Source organism: Piliocolobus tephrosceles, chromosome 10 (genome assembly GCF_002776525.5).
Source record: "Piliocolobus tephrosceles isolate RC106 chromosome 10, ASM277652v3, whole genome shotgun sequence".
Classification (NCBI taxonomy): Eukaryota; Metazoa; Chordata; class Mammalia; order Primates; family Cercopithecidae; genus Piliocolobus; species Piliocolobus tephrosceles.
In genome coordinates this window covers 104,914,346-104,926,624 of record NC_045443.1, presented here as the reverse complement: position 1 = coordinate 104,926,624, position 12,279 = coordinate 104,914,346, and the positions used below count along the sequence as shown (strand labels likewise).

General features: G+C 47.3%; 1 protein-coding gene across 3 annotated transcripts in view; it reads right to left on the bottom strand.

Moving 5' to 3' along the window:
• BTBD11 (BTB domain containing 11) overlaps window positions 1-2,356 on the bottom strand; it is a 340,058-nt gene extending 337,702 nt beyond the window's left edge. For all 3 annotated transcript variants that reach the window (XM_023195731.2, XM_023195877.2, XM_023195806.2), the window contains exon 1: window positions 680-2,356. In XM_023195731.2, coding sequence (XP_023051499.1) covers window positions 680-1,814 — 1,135 coding nt within the window. In that variant the 5' untranslated portion in view covers window positions 1,815-2,356. The remainder of the gene's footprint in view (window positions 1-679) is intronic.
• Window positions 2,357-12,279: the final 9,923 nt, after the last annotated feature.

Below are 12,279 nucleotides of genomic sequence, written 5' to 3'. Positions count from 1 at the left end.
ACTGGGGGCTTTGTCCATCCCGCAGCCCCCACCAACTGTATGCTCTAGCCCTCAAAAACTGCTCTGGAAAAACTTGGCACCGACAAGTCTTCCCGCACCCCAGTCTCACCACACACACCTCTAGGACTGTCTAGGCCAAGCAAGCTCTCAACCATTCAGCCGGTACGGCCGTCAGACCCCTCCTTCCCCTGTGCACTGAGTGCCCCCCGAGGGCGTGGGGGAAGTGGGAGCATTGGGTTGCGGAGAGCGGAACGCGCCTCCTCCCAAGTCCTAGGGAGCCAAATTCATGCGCCCAGGGAAGTGGCATCTTCAAGGTCAAAACAAACGGTGTTGGGGTGGAGTATATGTATTAAGCGCAAATGATCTCAACCCTGCTCCAAAAAATGGTGCTGGGTTTTGCTCACTGCTTGCTGGAGGCAGCTGTCGCCTGGCCCCGCACCGGGGGCGGAACCTCGCGCTCGCTGACCTGGGACAGCACCAGCGGCGTAAAATACGCGCACCCGAGTGCAGGAGGGAACAGACAACCTCCTGTTCTGGCTACCTCCAGCCCGGCCGCCGCCTCAGCGGCTTGGGACAGCAGAGCGTGGCTGGGAAGACGCGGGAAGGGGACGCGAGGCAAACTTGCGCCAAGAGTTGGCCAGGTTGGGTGGGAGGGAGCGGCACCTGCGCAGCCACTTACCGCTGGCGTTCTTCCCGCAGATGAGGTGCTGGTAGGGCTGCAGGAGACCCCAGATCTCCGAGTCGTTGTTGACCGTGTGCTCCAGGGTCTCCACGGTGAACTTGGGCGCCTCGTGGAGCGCATGGTGGTGGTGATGGTGGTGGTTGGCTGCGGCTGCCGGCGGGACTGCGGCGGCCGCCGCGGCCGGCGGGGCGCAACAGCTGCTGCCCCCGCTGGCGCTGCTGGCTGCGCTGCAGGCGCCGCCGCTCGCCGCTCCTCCCCCGGGCGCCTCCCGCTCTTTATCCGCCGCTGGGGCCGCACCGGGGCCTGAGCTCGGGCCTGGGCCGGAGCCCGAGCCTGACCCAGGGCCACTGCAGCTCCGGGGCACACCAGAGGCCACGACCCGCGAATAGATGTCCCGGAAGAGGCTCTCCATGCAGGCTGTCAGGTAGATTGCGGCGTGCTCGTGGATGCGCAGCGCCACGCGGCTGTCCACCATCCAGCGATACACGCGGCCCACGGAGAAGGTGAGGCCGCAGCGTGCCGACTTGCCGCGGCCCAGGCGGTCGCCGCCGGCGCTGCTCATGTTGTAGAGGGACAGTGCGGCCAGCGCAGCCGCCGTGCAGTGTGCGGCCAGGCCCCAGGATAGCACGATCTCCATGGCGCTCTGGATCTCGTACTTGGTGCACTTGGCGAAGCGCAGACTCAGGCGCTGCGCCTCTTTGGCGATGCGCACCAGCGCCCGGCTCACCAGCGTCGACAGCTTGGCCAGCGCGTCCTTGGGCAGGCCGCCGGGGACCGCCGGGCCTGCCCGGGGATCCCGCGAACGCAGCAGCAGCGCCTCCAGCTCCTGGAGAGTCCAGGGGACCTCGTCTAGGTCCGGCAGCAGCCGCGAGCAGTGCTGGCCGGCGCAGTCCAGCCCCTCGGAGTCTTCCACCAGGGCAGTGTTGACGGTGTCAAAGCTGTTGTGCCGGCTGTGCATGGAGTCAGCTAGAGGCGGCCAGCAGCTCCCGCCATACGGGGACGCCGGGTGCGAGTCAGAACAGCACAAAGACAAGTTGGAGGAGCGCACCGAGTCCGCCGCGCCACCATAACCCGAGTCCAGCGTCAGATCCTCCAGCGTTCTCACCACGGGCTTCTTACCTCTCCTGGCCATCGCTGCGCCACTTCATGCTGCAGCCGCCTGGGAGCCAAGGAGAAGGAGCGGCGAGGAGCAGCGAGTGCCGCGGGGCGCGGGGAGAGCGGAGTCCGCGCCGCCTCGGCTCACTTTTCCACCAGCCGCTGCTACCAACTGTTACTACTTTCGGCTGCCTCCCGGAACCGCCGCCGCTGGAATATACAGAGCAGACCCTGGAGTCATCTTTCAGAGTCCGGGCCGGAGCTGGGCGCACTGGGGAGCCAGCCAGGCCGGGAAGGAAGCTTCCCCCGGGGCTTGCCCCTTTCTTCTAAAATAAAAAGTGTCTAGACCGTTCCTCCCTGAGCCCCGCTGGGCGCAGAAGCCACAGGGCGCCAGCCACGGTGTTCGTGGGACTGAGACCACCCCAAATGCTGCCGCCGCCGCAGCTCCGCGGGCAGCTGGCTCCCAGCTCCCGGCTCCCGGCTCCCGGCTCTTGGCCCTGGTTCGCTCGGCGCCAGCCTGCCCTGCACCGGAGCGCAGCAGCGGCCGTGGCGGCTGCAAACCTTGCCGAACCCCAGCAAACCCCGGGCAGCTAGTGGGACGGGCGTATGCAAAGCAGGGCCGGCGGAGAGCCAGTGGAATCGGAGAATGCTAATTACCTCGCTTTTTTTTTTTTTTTAATCCCTCCTCTCCATGCGGCCCCGCCCCTCACACACGCCCCCGGAGGAGACCGAGGCTGCAGGAAGTGAGGAGCAGTGGCCAGGAACTTGGGGAACCCTTGCAAGCGTAGAGACGTGGATGCCGCCCCCTGCTGCTGTCCCTGCCCTCAGTCTCCTGGAGGGTGGTGGGTTGGACCAGTGACCTCCCCACCTAGGTGTGCTCTCCACCGCGGTTCACAAGGTGTCCGCCTGACAGTCGCTGTCTCCCCTGCGTTTCGGATTTCACTTTTTTCCCCACTGTAATGCCTGAAACACGGTTTCCCTCCCTCTCTATTCCCACTTCGGGTACGCAAACCAATTAGTGGGGCCCTTTTTCAGCCCGGGTTTGCTCCAGCATGGAGAGAAATAAGCCTGGCGAGCGGAAGCCCGGGGCGGTGGACTCCACTGGGAGGCCGGATCTCCAGCCATTCGCCACCTGCCAGTAGGGCTCATTAACTCGATTCCTTTCAGCAGCCAGGAGGACCCTGCTCCCCGCTTCAAAGTCCTGGGCGTGTGCTGCAGGGAGGGCTCACGCACCACTTTGCCATCCTGGTGGGCATCGTTCCAAATAGCTCGGCCTTTTTAAAAGGAGTGAATTTGCTCAAAGGAGAATCTTCTTTTCTGACTAAAGATATAATATCTATATGCATGACTTAGCTGCATTCCTGTGTCAAATAGCATCGTGTCGTCTACTTGTCTGTCCCCACCCGCCCGGGCAGAAGCCATATCTTACACACATGGGGATTCCTCCTCACACTGTGTCTCTCAGCTTAGAATCCCTTCCTATAGGAAGCCGGCCCAGATCTTTCAGGACTGGCTTCGGTGCTTCCACTGCCTCCGTCCCCTTCTGTGGTTGCTGATTTCTGTGCCCTTGCAACGCTGGGTTGCAAATGTCTGGTTACTTGTCTGGATTCCACGCTGGGCCAGGGGTTCCTATGCAGAATCCTGGCACAGTAGAGGTGCTCAGTAAATACTTGTTGTAAATTGATGAAGGACCTAAGGATATGCTTTTAAACTGTTGCTTTGAATGTTCGACAATGGCCAACAGGTATATGCAAATATGCTCAACATCACTAATCATTAGGGAGATGAAAATCAAAACCACAATGAGATATCACTTCACACCTGTAAGGATGGCTATTATTAAAAAGTCAAAAGACAACAAGTGTTGGCACGGATGTGGAAAAAAGGGAACCTTTGTACATTGGTGGTGGGGTGTAAATGAGTATAGCCATTATGGAAAACAGCATGGAGGTTCCCAAAAATAAAAAATAGAACTACTATGTGATTCAGCAATCCCATTTCTGAGTATACACCCAAAGAAAATAAAATCTCTGCTGAGTGCGGTGGCTCACGCCTGTAATGCCAGCACTTTGGGAGGCCAAGACGGGCAGATCACTTGAGGTCAGGAGTTGGAGACCAGCCTGGCCAACATGGTGAAACCCCATCTCTACTAAAAATACAAAAATTAGCTGGGCATGGTGGTGCACACCTGTAATCCCAGCTACTCAGGAGGCTGAGGCACAGAATTGCTTGAACCCAGGAGGCGGAGGTTGCAGTGAGCCAAGATTGCGCCACTGCACCTCTGCCCGGGTGACAGAGTGAGACTCCGTCTCAAAAAAAAGAAAGAAAAAGAAAAGGAAAAGAACATCTCTCTCTTGAAGGGAGAGATGCACTTCCATGTTCATTGCAGTTTATTCACAATAGCCAAGATGTGGAAACATACCTAAGTGTCCATCCACAGATAAATGGGTAAAGAAAATGTGGTGTGTGTATATCTGCAATGGAATATTATTCAGCTCTAAAAAAGAAGGAAATCCTGTCATTTGCAATAACATCATGAACTTGGAGAATATTATCCTAAGTGAAATAAACCAGACACAGAAAGACAAGTACAGCATGATCTCATTTATATGTGGACTCCTAAAAAAAAAAAAAGTTGAACTTATAGCAACAGAAAGTAGAATGGTGGCTACCAGGGGCTGGAGAGTGGGCAAAAAGGGGACAATATTGGTCAAGGGCCACAAACTTTCAGTTGTAAGATAAATATGTTCTGGAGAACTAATGTATAGCATATATCAGCAAACTATATCGCTTGCTGATATAGTTAATAATAACATATTATATACTTGAAATTTGTTAGAAGAGTAGATCTCATGTGCTCTCATCATACACAGAAGGTAATTATATGAGGTGAAGGATCTGTTGATTAGCTTGATTGTGGTCATCATTCACAATGTACATGTATCTCAGAACATCACATTGTCTACACTAAATATAGATAATTTTTATTTTTCAATCATACCTCAGTAAAGCTGGGAGGGGGTGGGAGTCAATAGACTTTCTCAGGTAACCTCATGAATTGTCTCATGTTTCTCATACCTGTGAGCCTCAAATCTGCTATCGCCCTGTAGCTGCCATCCTAATATACACGCTGATCACCTCCCACTTTCACTATTATAGTATCCTACCAACTGGTCTCCTATTCTCCTGCCCCTACCTTCTTCAAACCATCCAGTCCAAGAATCTTCTGAAAGCCTGGTTTTCATTTTATCATTTTTTGGTAATTATCAGAAAAGAAATTCAAAGGTTCTCCATTACCTTCCAGCTAAAGTTTCTACTGATTAACTGGATTTCAGGGATCTATTTCCAGATCTCACGGTGTTTCCAGACTCTTTCCATAATATCATAAACCTTTTATAAGGGATGGATGGCAAGAATGTGGAGAAAAGGGAACCCTTGTACATTGATGGATGGTAGGAATGTAAATTGGTACAGACATTGCAGAAAGCAGTATGGAAGTTCCCCCCAACCAAAGAAAAAGAATAAAAAATGAAACTACCATATGATCCAGTAATGCCACTTCTGAGTATATTTCTAAATGAAATAAAATATCTGTCTTGAAGAGATATTTGTACTTCCTCTCTAGGGTCTCATCACCCCAGCCTTCTGAACACACACTCACACTCATGTAGACACATGAACAGACTAATACAGTAACTATTCAAAACTACCAGTAATATATGTTATCCTCTAAGAAATGCTACTAGACAATAAACATATACTAAAGATTAAAAATATATAAAAAAAACAGAAATTAAATTACTAGGATTATTTTGCCTACCAGATTGGCAAAGGTTTATAAAACCAGCGATGATTAATGTATGTCATATAGACACATGATATACACAGATACATTCACACACCTTCACACAGATACACAGAAACATGCATGCACTCATAGGCAGGCATACTCACATATGCATGCACCCTATGCTGTAGCCATCCTGAAATCGCTTGCTGATTTTCCAAGGTAACATGTTGTCTCTTGCATCTGATATGTCTTTGCAAATGCTATTCCCTTTGCTCGTGGCACTCTTCTCCCACCTCCACTTCTCCATCCTTTCTTCTCAACCAGTAATGTTCAGATCCAAGCTTAGCTCCACTGTGTTTTCCCTGATGCTGCCTCCTCTCCTCCAGCCCTGATGTGGGAAGGTGTCCCATTTCTGAGCTTAGGCCTTGTTCCTAAGGCCTTTCTCTCTTCTCTGCATGTTTCCCCAGTGATCTCACCTACCCCATGCCTTCAGTTACCATCATCTATCTAAAGTGATGAACGCTCAGCAGAATGCAGGGAGCAAGAGAATCCTCATTTTCTCCATGAGGGAAAAGCCTCATGGAGAGGAAAAAAGAGACTGAAAGCAATGGGCTGTATGTTGACTCTTTCTTCTACAGCACCAAGTTGACTTGGGTTCCAGTACTATCTCTGCTGCTTTTCCAATCACGTATCCTGAAGTCGCTCATTCAATCCCTTTGCACATCTATCTCCTTGCCTTTGAAATGAACAAAGTAATCGCATTCACTTTATAGGGTTTCTGGAAGCGGGGAAGGGGGATTAAATGAGATTTTTAAAATATACTCTGTAGGATTTGGCATGGTGTTCCACCTTGATAATAACCCTATAAATGTCTGTTAATAGCTCCCACATTTTCCTGTTTTCTGTAATAAGCACTTATTTCTTATAGAGTCAGAAGAAAAATAAAACAAATGTTTCATTAAAAATTCAACTTATCCTTCAAGGCTGGGCTGAAATGCTACCTCCTCTAGGAGACTTTGCCATTTCTCAGCAGACATGCTCTTTCTTCTTCTTATGCTACAAATGTCTTCTCTCCCCTTCCAGATGGCACAGTTCTTAAATGCAGGGATCTTGCCCACAACATAGTGCTAGTATGAATGAATGTGATCCTTAGAATTATGAATAAACCAAAGCACACGTCCATTTGGTTGACGAAAGTAAATCATTCATGATACTGTTAAGCAACTGCAAGTGAGTGACCCCACACACTGATAACAATACACAAGTCAGCCAAATGGGAAATATTAGCCCCATGCTATTTGAAAATTCAGTGTCTGCAAGCACAAAAAATTAAGAATCTTTAAGTCACCCGAAATCCCATTCCATGGAGGTAACCAACATTAACAACTTCTTGCAGTATTTCCTTCTAGCCTTTTTAATTTTTTCCCCATCCTTTTTGTTTAAACACATATATTTTAAGACAGTTGGGATTATCTGCAAATTATTTCACATTGTGATTTTTCCTCAAAAATTTTCTCAAACTTTATAGTATAATAATTTCCCCATGCTATCAAATATTCATCCAAAATATTCTCTCTCTGTGTGTGTGTGTGTGTGTGTGTGTGTGTGTGCGTGTGTGTCTACAAGATATTCTTCCGTTGTATGTTTATACTTTCATTGGTGTTCAGATTCCCCCTTTGGTTCTTTCTGCTTACTAACTGGTATAAGTGATACTGGGAGGAAACTTGTTGTACCTAAATAACTGATATGATTCAGCTGTGTCTCCACCCAACTCTCACCTTGAATTGTAATAATCCCCACATGTCAAGGGCAGGGCCAGGTGGAGATAATTGAATCATGGGGGCGGTTTCTCCCATACTGTTCTCGTGGTAGCAAATAAATCTCACGAGATCTGATGGTTTTATAAAGGGGAGTTCCCCGGTACAAGTCCTCCTGCCTGCTGCCGTGTAAGACGTGAGTTTGTTCCTCATGTGCCATCCACCATGATTGTGAGCCATGTGAAACTGTGAGTCCATTAAACCTCTTTCCCTTGTAAATTACCCGGTCTCAGTTATGTCTTTATTAGCAGAGAACAGATTAATACAATAACTATTCAAAACTACCAGTAATATATGTTATCCTCTAAGAAATGCTACTAGATAATAAACATATGCTAAAGTTTAAAAATATATTAAAAATTAAATTACTAGGATTATTTTGCCTACCAGATTGGCAAAGCTTTATAAAACCAGTGATGATAAATGTATGTCATGACAGGGCATACATTTGGGGAGGGTAGTTTACTGATATATATTAAAATGTCAATGGGTATTCCTTGTGACTTCCCAGAAATCATATCTTCTGATATTATCCAAAGTGATCCTTATACATTTTTTTAAAATATAAAGGAAGCCCTTGGTCATGTTGTCACATAGGACTTTGAGAAACAATCTAAAGCAGTTGCAAAGAATAATCATGGTGACCTGTATTTCTACAACATACTGGTGCATGAAGAAATGCTTTTAAAAATAGGCTTGAAAGAGTACATGGTATGTAAACAGGATGTTTATGTACCTTATGTAGAGCTAAATATGTGTATAAGTGTGTCAATTTGCCTGAAAGGATAGAAACAATAGCTATAATTAGTTTGTTGGATTTCTGGTGATTTTTAATAAATGGGGTCTCACTCTATTGCCCAGGCTGGAGTGCAGTGGCAGGAGTGCTCACTGTAGCCTCCAACTCCTGAGCTCAAGGGATCCTTTTGCCTCAGCCTCCCAAGTAGCTGGGACTATAGGTGCATGCCACCATGCCCAGCTAATTGAATTTTATTTATTCTAGTTTTATTCTGATGTTTTCTTCTTTTTCTTTTTTTTAACTTCTGAACATTTTATAATAAACAGATAGTATTTTTATCAGAGCCAGAAAATTATTTTAAAAGACAACAAAGTTATTTTCACCCACTAGTTTGAATCCTTCCTGTCAATCAGAGTACTAATATAATACTTTGCCTTTCAGCATTTTAGAAACCAAAGAGTAAGCACAACAACTATCCCAACACCATAATAAAAACTAGCCTCACCACATATTGAGTTCTGAACTCATACATATTGGTGTTTTCTGAGCATCTACCGTGTATGATTGTACCAAGAAACACCACTTGGATTGAAGCCTGTCTCTACTACTTAACTATTAAGTTGGTGCAAAATTATGGTTTTGCAATTAAAAGTAATGGCCTCTGGTCTTCATCTTCAATCAGGGATAATACTGCTGTGAGGTTTAAATGAGATAACTAGAAGAGTGTCTGGCTAGCACTATAAATGCTTGATAGTACTGGTTACTTTTATTGTAGGTCAGGTACAGTACTGGTTGTAGGAGGCTATGGAGACTCAGCTTCCCTTCTGAAGCCTGCCTTTGCTGAGCTTTTAGTTGATAAAAGGACTTTAATAAGAGCGGCAAGTGCAATGAATTTCAGAAAAGGGGAAGTTTGAGAACTACACACATGAATGATCAACTTCTATATGTTTCACTGCATCATTTCTGAGCACACCCCATGCAAATATCAGCTGTTTCCTAAATGCATAGACAGTATGTGTAAATCTCCGCAATGATCCTTGTGCTAAGGCTAATGTCTGTGTTGTGAATGGAAGACTCTCCTACTGGGTAGATGATTATAAGTGAACCCACCCAATTTCAGTCTGCTTCAAATCAGTAAGAGAAGTATTTTTCCACTTCTGAACTCTCTCCTGAAACAGAATTGCAAAGCTAACATAATGGCTCGCTCATTTGCAGAGCAGATAGGTCACATAACTCAAAGAGCTTTACTTATTTTATTTTTTTGAGGTGGAGTCTCGCTCTGTCTCCCAGACTTCAGTGTAGTGACCCAGGCTCAGCTCACTGCAACCTCTGCCTCCTGGATTCAAGCGATTCTCCTGCTTTAGCCTCACGAATAATTGGGATTCCAGGTGCCTCCCACCATGCCTGGCTAATTTTTGTGTTTTTAGTAGAGATGGGGTTTCACTGTGTTGGCCAGGCTGCTCTCCAACTCCTGACCTCAAGTGATCCACCTGCGTTGGCCTCCCAAAGTGCTGGGATTAGAGGCATGAACCACCAGGTCTGCCCTCAAAGAGCTTTAAAAAGGCAACTTTTAAAACAAGGGGTATAGTTGCACCTGTTAACTTTGGGGGTTGTCAGAACATATCCCAATGTGAGCATGGCCCTCCTAGCAGTGATTCTTTATGTCTTGGGCATCAGGCACCCTTTGTCATAGTGGTAAAGCCATCATCTCTCTCCCCGGAAGCACCCTCAACATAAGCTTCTAAAACTGATGAGGCAGAAAAAGGGGTGGAAGCCATAAGAATAACACTGACATTTCAAGGTTTTCACCTGGAAGTTACACATCCACATTGCTTCTGTTTTTCATCTGCTAAAGCCAGGCACATGGCCACATCCAACCCCAAAGGAGCAGAAAACTACAATCTTAACACCCACCTGTAAAGGGAACTGCAATGTTTGTGGACAATCATTACAGCTACCACAAACGCAGTGTTGTGCTCCACCAGGAATGTTATTCTATAGGAGGTCAGTTGAATTGACAGACTCTGGAGGAAATGCTAACCTTTCCAAGTTCATTATCTTCAGGCAATCTGGACTGTTAAAATCTGAGAATGCTGGTGACAAGAACTCAGAGAGCAGTAAGAAAATAGGACAGGCGTTTCTTGGGTCTTACTTCCTCGGGGAGACTTGACCTGACCATTGAAAACCCAAGCTAGGTCATGTTCTCCTACTATCAACTCTCATAGGATATTTACTTCTCTTTCAGTGTACGTGTTCTGATTTTTATTATAGATTTATCTCATTATTTGCTTAATATCTGTCACCTCAACTAGACTGTATGAGCCATGAAGATGTTGACCTATTTGTCTCATTCACTACTGTAAACTCCATCAACTAGCACATACTAGGTACTCAAGAAATGCTTATTGGAGTGAATGGATAGGTGTGTCAGCACAGAATCTGCCTCCAAAATGATACTACTATTGTTGTTTTTACCCTAAAAGTCTGTTTCCTAAGCAGATCCTCTCCAGTCAGTGACTCTGGGAAAAGTGGACCAGTCTCATCTCCCCAATGCCTTTTTGGTGCACCAGAGTTCCCTAGTAATAGGTGAGCTCCACAAGGAAAGGCTCATTCTATATCCCCAGCATTTACTAGACACTCAATACATGTTTGTTGATTGAAGGAATGAATAAATGAATGAAAGGAAACTACTCCACAACCCAAGCAAAGCCCCTGGAAGGAGGATTAAGAACTCCTTCCTCTTTGCCTCATATCTTCTCTTTGCAGACCCCACACAGGAGAGCCGATGAGAATCACCAATGGGATCTGAGACCAGGAAATCAGACAGATAATTCTTGAGTAACCACCATGTCCCTCCTGTGAAATTCTAAAAATGGAGAGAGAGTCTCTGTCCATTAGGAACTTCTGCTGTAGGTGGGGAATGTGTCAGAGTCCAGCCAGGGAATAGAAGCCACTCTAGGTGTTTTAATCTGAAAGAATCTAATACAAAGAATAATTTACAGCAGGCATGGGAGAGCTGAGGAGTTAAAAGGACAGGGAAGGCTGGGTGCAGTGGCTCACGCCTGTAATCCCAGCTCTTTGGGAGGCTGAGGTGGGTGGATCACTTGAGGTCAGGAGTTCAAGACCAGCCTGGCCAACATGGTGAAACCCCATCTCTACTAAAAATACAAAAATTAGCCAGGTGTGGTGGTAGGCGCCTGTAATCCCAGCTACTCAGGAGGTTGAGGCAGGAGAATCGCTTGAACCTGGGAGGCAGAGATTGCGGTAAGCCAAGATTATGCCACTGTACTGTAGCCTGGGTGACAGAGTGAGACTCTGTTAAAAAAAAAAAAAAAAAAAAAAAAAAACCAGGGAGGAGGCAGCTGGGAAATTTGCACCAGCAGGCAGCCTCAGCCACCCCCAAGGCTAAAGGGACAAGGAAGGGAATGATATTACCAGAAGCCAAGCCAACCGACAAGAGCTAGAACCACAGTAGAAACTGAGCAGGAAGAGGCCTATGTTGGGAGGGGCTGCCTGGCAGGATCTGAACTCAAAGGTAAGATACAGCTGCTGCCAGGAACACAACCTGAAGCAGACAGAGAGGGACAGAAAAGCCCAGGGATCTCCTCTCCACCTACCTCCCATCTTCTGCCAGGGCCACCCGCTGGCTAAACCTACCAAACCGCTGGAGGGCGAGAGTCTGGGAAGGGGAGTTCCCCATGATACAAAGTTGGCAAGGCAAGGCAGGGCAGGAGAATGCTAGGCATGGTTATAAGTACAGACAAGCAAAGGACCCATCAAGGAGATAAGACACACATGTAGGTAGTTTATCATATTGCAAGACAGGTATTTATTAGGGAGGGTATCCAAGTAATGCCTTCCCACTGTCCTTATCCTGGTAAAATCACTCATCACCTTCTGTTGGGATTGTTACCAAGAGGCCCTCACTTGATGTCCCCAGTGCCAGACTTACTGTCCATGCAAACTTACCTCTACTCTGCTGCCTGGATCATTCTTCTACACTAGCTCCCATTCCATCAGAAGGTAGTAGTGCTGGTCTCTGTCCAACCTCATTAGCTACCACCCTGCTCTGATAACCAACCCCCACACTCTTTAAAAACAAATGATAGTCTTTATAGTTTCTTAAATACAGTGTGTGTCTTTACTCATGCTGTTCCGC